This window comes from Solanum dulcamara, chromosome 6 (assembly GCF_947179165.1).
Source record: "Solanum dulcamara chromosome 6, daSolDulc1.2, whole genome shotgun sequence".
Taxonomy (NCBI): Eukaryota; Viridiplantae; Streptophyta; class Magnoliopsida; order Solanales; family Solanaceae; genus Solanum; species Solanum dulcamara.
The window spans coordinates 76,779,286-76,786,548 of NC_077242.1; the positions used below are offsets into that span (position 1 = coordinate 76,779,286).

At 32.8% G+C, this 7,263-nt stretch overlaps 1 protein-coding gene across 1 annotated transcript; it reads right to left on the reverse strand.

Annotated features, from left to right (window-relative positions):
• Positions 1–1,181: 1,181 nt before the first annotated feature.
• On the reverse strand, positions 1,182–2,270 carry LOC129893139 (EG45-like domain containing protein). Its single transcript, XM_055968633.1, has 2 exons — positions 1,973–2,270; positions 1,182–1,370 (listed from the first exon to the last, which is right to left on the reverse strand). The coding sequence occupies exons 1-2, from the start codon at positions 2,212–2,214 to the stop codon at positions 1,364–1,366; spliced, it is 249 nt and encodes an 82-aa protein (XP_055824608.1). The 5' UTR covers positions 2,215–2,270; the 3' UTR covers positions 1,182–1,363.
• Positions 2,271–7,263: the final 4,993 nt, after the last annotated feature.

Genomic DNA, 7,263 nt, shown 5'->3' on the forward strand with positions numbered 1-7,263 from the left:
AGCAATCTTTTCAAAAGTTGACAGCAATTTTTGAAAAAGTTGTTGTCCCTTTTTGACATAAAAAGTTTGGCAAGTAAAATTAATGCATAGAAAATTAATGCGTAGAAAAATTGATGCATAAAATTTATTACGCGTTTTGTTTTTCCTATAAATAGAGGATCTCGTGCCCTCATTTAATTCATTCAGAAAAAGAGTAAGTAAGAATACAAAGAGAATTATACACCAAGATAAATATTGTATTCTTGAGTGTACTCTTTAGTAGTTGTTCCTTTTAAAAGAAAGAAGTGTTAATTGTTGTTTTCTCCTTGTACTTAAGAGCAGTGTACTCCTATATTATCATAGTAAAATCCTTCTACTCCGTGGTTTTTCCCTTCTCTGTTTGAGGGGTTTTCATGTAAAATTCTCGTGTCTAATTTATTTTCATTAATTATTATCATATCAAACTTTAGTTGTGGTGCTTCCTCCTCCCAACAACATAGCCTGTCTTCTGGAGTAGCCCACAGTGATGTAAGAAGAACCCTAGATCAGTGCCTGACTTGCTATTATTTCGGATGAATAATACGGTGTTACTATTCTCCTTTCTCAAGCTCAATGTTGAATTATAGGTAGGAGGGATAGCGCTTCCTTTTCTCTTTATATATCTACTTTTTTCACTACTTATGCCTTATAGCGAGAAAGAGGCATCTACGGTAGGATCTGTCATCTTAGTAGGAATCTCGACGAAAAAAAGAAAAAACAAGTACATCCTTAAAGGCCTCTATTTTTAATGTGAACGGTCACTTTTTTGGAATTCTTGAGTTAACTCCCGACATGTTCAATAGTGATCTTTGGCCATTGAAAGGGAACCCAATGGTAAACCGGACTTTGGCTTTAGGAAGAAAGCCCGACTTCGAAGCTCGGCTTAATTAGCCCAAAACTTGAGAATAGAGCGGAAAACTCGACGACTATAATTTTTATCTTTCTTTCTCTTTTAATATTTTTTTCTTTCTAGAAATCGATAATATATAATTTTGATTTATTAAAATACCAAATAATGTTTACGCTACCTGATAAACCAACTATAGATAATACAAATCCTGGTAGGGAGCTTTCACTTAAATGACCTCTATATATACAATGTGAATATATATGAATTAATCATGTAATAGATTTCAAATATCAAATGGTAATACCAACCAAAAATCAGTAAAATTGTTGATATATTAAACAACACATGATATATAGGTTACAACAATTAAACATGTTGCTTCAATGAGCATATAGTAAAAGAGCCAAGATATATGGGTATTTCTTGGCATGCACAAATTTGTGTTTTATTCCAATTCCCTATTAGACGATTTTGCATTAAACGTGGCCTTGAACTTTAGATCCTGCACATCATATCAAAGAATAAAAAAATTTAAAAACTTTAAATTCATAATGCTTTATCAGAAATCTCATATTCGATCCCAATTAATAAAGAAAAATCTTGGTTGGGAGCATTTTTTTCCTTTAATAAACCTCGCTCACCAACATGAATATGGATTATTCAGGGGCCTAAGCAAAACTAGAGCCAGAATTTGAAATTTCTGGGTTCGAAATTCTAGTCCTTTTACGTTATGGGTCTCTAAATTAATAAGTTATACATATTCACTGAATTTCTTAAGACAAATACATATTTAAACCGAAATTATTGGGTCTGACTGAACTCGTAAGATACACACTAGCTCTACCCCCGACCCTAAATAGGGACGCTAGAATTAGCTAGAGACCAAGGTATGGGTTCAGCTGCAAACCCAATAACGTTGGTTCAAACACTATATTTATCTTAAGAAATTCATTTAATCACTATTTTGAACCCATAATCTTCAAATCCTAACTCTACCTTTTACCCTAAATTGAGTATCGGACACTGGATAATAAAAAACCTAATAAAAGAACAGAAAAAAAAAAGACCTTATCATAAGTGATTGAAAGAGTAGTTTCAACTTACTGATTAAAATTAATCTTGATTTTTCCAGCATCTATATTGGCAATTTGGGAAAATGCTTCTTGAGAAAGATCAATTGTTCCTCTACATCCAGGAGGACAATAATCTACAACTTTAACAACAACACTTGTTCCAGTACAAGGCTGTGGAACACCTTGATTAGTAGGACCAGTACAAGTTACTCTATACATTCTTCCACATGCTGCCCTATTTCCCCATATTGTATCACTTGCTGCAGCTATCATTACTCCATTGTCTTGATATCCATAACATGATGAGGCTGCAAAACAAAGAATTAATTCATCGCTAATCTGTAGCTAAATAATTTGTGTTAGATAGGATAAGTGACTTATTTTCATTGTAGTGTTTATACAATCACAAAATTATGTTTTGGTCAGATCAAAGTAATTGAACTTTTTCCCGTTATAACAGTAAAGTCATACGGTAATACTTTATCCATAACAACAAAGTTTTTTTGTCAATTAGTAATTTCCCGTATAGTTACTAAATTTTTACAACAAACAAAATAACAAGAATTATCTGTGAAAATTCGATAACTTAAACTGACAGTGTATAACTTAAACTCAATCATAAATCTTATAGAAATTTTTTTGTTCATGTAATAACTGTCACGCCCTGGGAGGGTACCCTAGACGTAACCGGCACTCAGAAACTATTTTTGGCTCCCAAGGGAACCACATAGCCTAATCACACGTCTGTTCATTCATTCATTCAGCGGAAGATTTAAAAATAAAGAAATAATTTAGCGGGCAATCCAAACTAACGATCTAACTCAAGAAGGAAAGGCCATGAGCCAACAAATCAAACTCCGATCTTTGTCATTAAAATAGTTCGACAAAAATAATTCAGGAAAAGAAAATACTCAATCGACCCATCACTATGTAGTCTATGAAGCCTCTATCACTACTATCTATTTGGTGCCAATGTCATGTTCATGGCTACCTCAAACCAAAATGAAAAGGGCTAACTCGATGCAAGAATGATATAAGCGGTGTCCTCCGAATGTAGGGAAGGACTCACCAATATGTTGAGTGCGAATAGATCCCCAATGATGCTCCTATTGACGATTTCTTAAACCTGTCTCTGCATCATGAAATGATGCAGGTCCAAATGGACGTCAGTACGTGGAATGTACGAGTATGTAATATGGCAGAATGAAACATACCTCAAAGAAGAATATCATCGGTCCAAATATCTCAAATCCGAAAGATAAGAGAGACTCAAATAAGGCGTCATAAGTCTAAAGTAAGAATACATTTGTAGACAAAGACCAATCACACATCATACCATCCCATCCAATCATATACAATATAGTTCAATCAAATCGTATATCCTCCGATTCAATCCAATCGTATACAATCGGTTCAATCCGGTCATATACGATCCGATCCAATCCAATCATATACCCTTCCATCGTACACTATCCAATCACATATCATATAATCCAATTCATCGCACATCACCTAATCTGATCATATAAAATCAACTCAACAATCAACTCAAAGGACTCAACTCAATAAATATGCAAATTAAATTATGCAATGTTTTTCAATCCAACTCAATCATCAACCAATCTCAATCAAACCAATCATATCATGCACAAACCACTCAATTTGGGAGTTTCTCTAACCGACAACAATCCCACCACCTATATATATGTGATGCACAACGAGTCACGTCGTTGCTCCGTCCGCTCATACTTGCCAAGGTATGAACTGTTCAAACCAATCATGGATCCGTCAATCAATCAAGTCCTATCATTTCAGGACAATAAAATAGGGAAACATCCGACACGGTACAATCCCTTCCTACGTTGGCGGCGTAGTTTATGGGATTCGAGTATGGACTATACTCTTACCCAATTCGGTGCTCAATACTCCTCCCAAGACTCAATACACGCATAGCTATTAAGTGAGTAAAATATTTAAAATACTCATTTAGCCTCATCGGACTCTTTCAAATCAAATCATTTAGTCTCATTGGACTCTCTTCAAAACTCAATCAAATCTGGCCTCATTTGACCCTCTTTCAAATCGACTCATCTCTAATCATCAAACTCTTCTCTTTAAAAATCTATATAAATCTCAAAATTTACATTTTTAAGGAAAATAATGCTCAACTCATTTATACTCCAAATACTCATGTTCAAAAATATTTAAAATGACTTCTCAAACTCAAATCATGCTTAAACTCTTTTTAAATCGTAGATGAAAATAATCATCCTTTAAAACTCAAAATAGTGTGTAAATAATTTATGCAAAAATGTTCACAAAACATTTATTTAAAACTCTTTCTCAAAAGATTATTTATTTTCAAAATATTTGTAAGACTCCAATCAACTCAAATTATGCACATCACATACCACAAAATCACATTAGACTCCAATCCACTTCATCACACAACATCGTCAAATACCATTATTCACATCGTCATCAAACATCATCATCACATTATCATCATCATCAAACATCATCATCACATCATTATCAAATATCATCATCACATCAATCGTCAAACATCTACTCCAAAATCTTTATTTTAGTCCTATGTTCAATTTATAGAAGCAAAAGGACATTCTTAACTATCCAATTCATTCTTTTCATTCCAATCAATACACATATACACAAAACCATCCATCTCAACTTAAGAAAAATTATGACCAAAGAAATCTCATCTTGGGTTCATGTGAATGAAACATAAATCCATACTCTCAACAAAACTCAACTCAAGAATATCGTCAACATCTATAAATCTATATGCGAAGGTACATTTGAAATCAATAATATAAAAGATAACTATTTAGTAACTCAAGTCATTAAAAACATCAATCAACTAATAGTACTTAAAAACATTCTATAGTTTAGGAAAACTTTCAAGAAAACCTTCTTAGAAGGTTCTACTCTTTCACAACTCCTATCCAACACATCTATGGGCATATGGAAGAACTAAATCCATATTTTAGGTTAGCCTTACATACCTTGTTTGAAGACTTGAAGAAACCTTGATGTTAGGTCTTCAATGGAAGGCTTGAATCCTTGAAACTCTTGTAGACAATCTTTGTTGGAGAAGGATTTGAAGAAGACGAGGAAGAAGAGAGGGAGAATTTCTAGGGCTTTTTAGAGAGAGAGAAGCTGAATGGTCCAAAATGCTCGAGGATGGTGTATATATAATTTGAAAAAAGTCCAAGTTGCCCCTCTTCCAAAAATCTGGAAATTTGGGCAAAAGTCTTGCTGGCGCTATAATGGCACGTCGCGCCACTACAGCGCCAAGCCAAAATAGGCTTAAAACCCTGCACATCTACTAGTGGCGCGTCGCGCCAAGCCCCAAACTACTAAGGTTGTTTTCTGGCGCTATAGTGGCGTGGGGCGCCACTGGAGCGCCAAGCCCAAATTTCGCCCAGGCTTGAAATTTCTGCAGTACTAGTCTGTAGTAAAATGGCCATAACGTTTGACTCCGAACTTAAAAAATTACAATTTTGGTGGAGTTGGAAAGAAGACTCAAAGACCTTTAATTTGGTAGGTCGTGGGACACCCAGTTCTTTATATCCTAAGAGATATGGTCGTTTTAATTTGACTCTTATACTAACTCGTCCGAAAACTTAATCGATTGAAGTTCTTTGGACTCGACTTGGTGTTAGAGATCCCTTATGACCCCTAAACACATCTAACACACTTAAAATACTTAGGAATTAATCCTAACTCATGTGTAGAATTACAAGTCCTCCGGTCCGAGTCTACCCACACGTAAAGAAATGTTTGAGTTTTTGCGAAAAATTTTCCGGAGTGTCACAATAACCCTGAAGGTCATTTTTGGATTATTTGTAAAAAGACTATTTTACTCCTCACGGTAGTTTCCCCGAGTCATATTTGATTGATATCTGATAAATTACTATAGATAATTAATACTCCCTTATGTCCCAATTTATATAGCAATATTATTTGACTAGACAGAGAATTTAAGAAGAGAAAGAATTTTTAGAATTTTTTTGAACTTGTATAATGTTAATCAGGTCTTAAATATATATGTGTCTTTTAGCTATAAATCATCTCGTTCAAGTTAAATGAGTTAATTCAACACCCTCTGGGACAAAGCTACATAAATAAAAGAGTGGTAAGTTGAATACCGTTTATCAAAAAATTATATTTCACATCCCCCAATTTTATATGAAAACACACAAAAAGAAACACAAAATTGGAAAATTTATCTCTTTAAGTTCTTAACCGAGTTTGTACATGTGTAGTTCATTAAGGAACTCTATAATAAAATCAAATTAAGGTCCATTATTTATTAGATTAATTGTTATTCTTTTGGCTCTTTATAGTGATCAATTCAATTTAGAATTCTTTAGCACTTGAGTTATGATGAGAACATTTGTATAGACATAGCATAATTTTCGTAGTATTATTTTTTTAGACTCCAATTTTATCGATTTTTATGTTTATATTCATGAATTCTTTAATTGTTTTTATTTATAATAATAATATATGAGTAAGTTTGTGCACACTCAAATCTTCAATTTTATTTCATCATGCTCACAAGAACAATAAGCATTTGCATAGATAACACATTTTGAACAATGAACTCTGGATTTTATCTTTTGAATTTTGAATTTAAATGTCTTATTCATAGATAAACCTAGAAAGCTCATTTGATTATTGAAGAATCAATATGAATATGATATAGTGGTAAATACTTTCAAAAATCTCAAATTTGAACTTTCAATATGAAATTACCTTTATTAGGGAACGATTTACTTCCCAATTTGAAACTTTTTTATTTAATTTTGAATTTAATTAAATCTCAATATGGATACTGAACACATAATTAAAAATGTCATTGAAGAAAAAATAATTAGCTGAGGAATTTAAACTTTAAAGAGGGGTCTCAAATTTCAATCATGGTGAAAGACTTTTAATTTTCTTTCCATAGTGTTCTCTTGGAAATTTAAACGAAAAAGTCTTTTGTTAGACCAATATAATCTAATGATACTCTTAATATGGTGTAATATGTTTTTGTTTTGAATTAAGCATATAACAGTTTTTCCAAAGATCTAATTTATATATAGCTTTTCGATTGTTTCAATTATCAATATGAGACTTTATTCATGTAATGATCCTGAAGGTCATTTTTGGATTTTTTGTAAAAAGATTATTTTACTCCTCCCGGTAGTTTCTCCAAGTCATATTTGATTGATATCTAATGTTGGTTCCGTAGTTTTCTTGAAAAGTTGAGATTTTTGGTAAACTTTGAGTTTTAGAGGTTTAGGATGACTC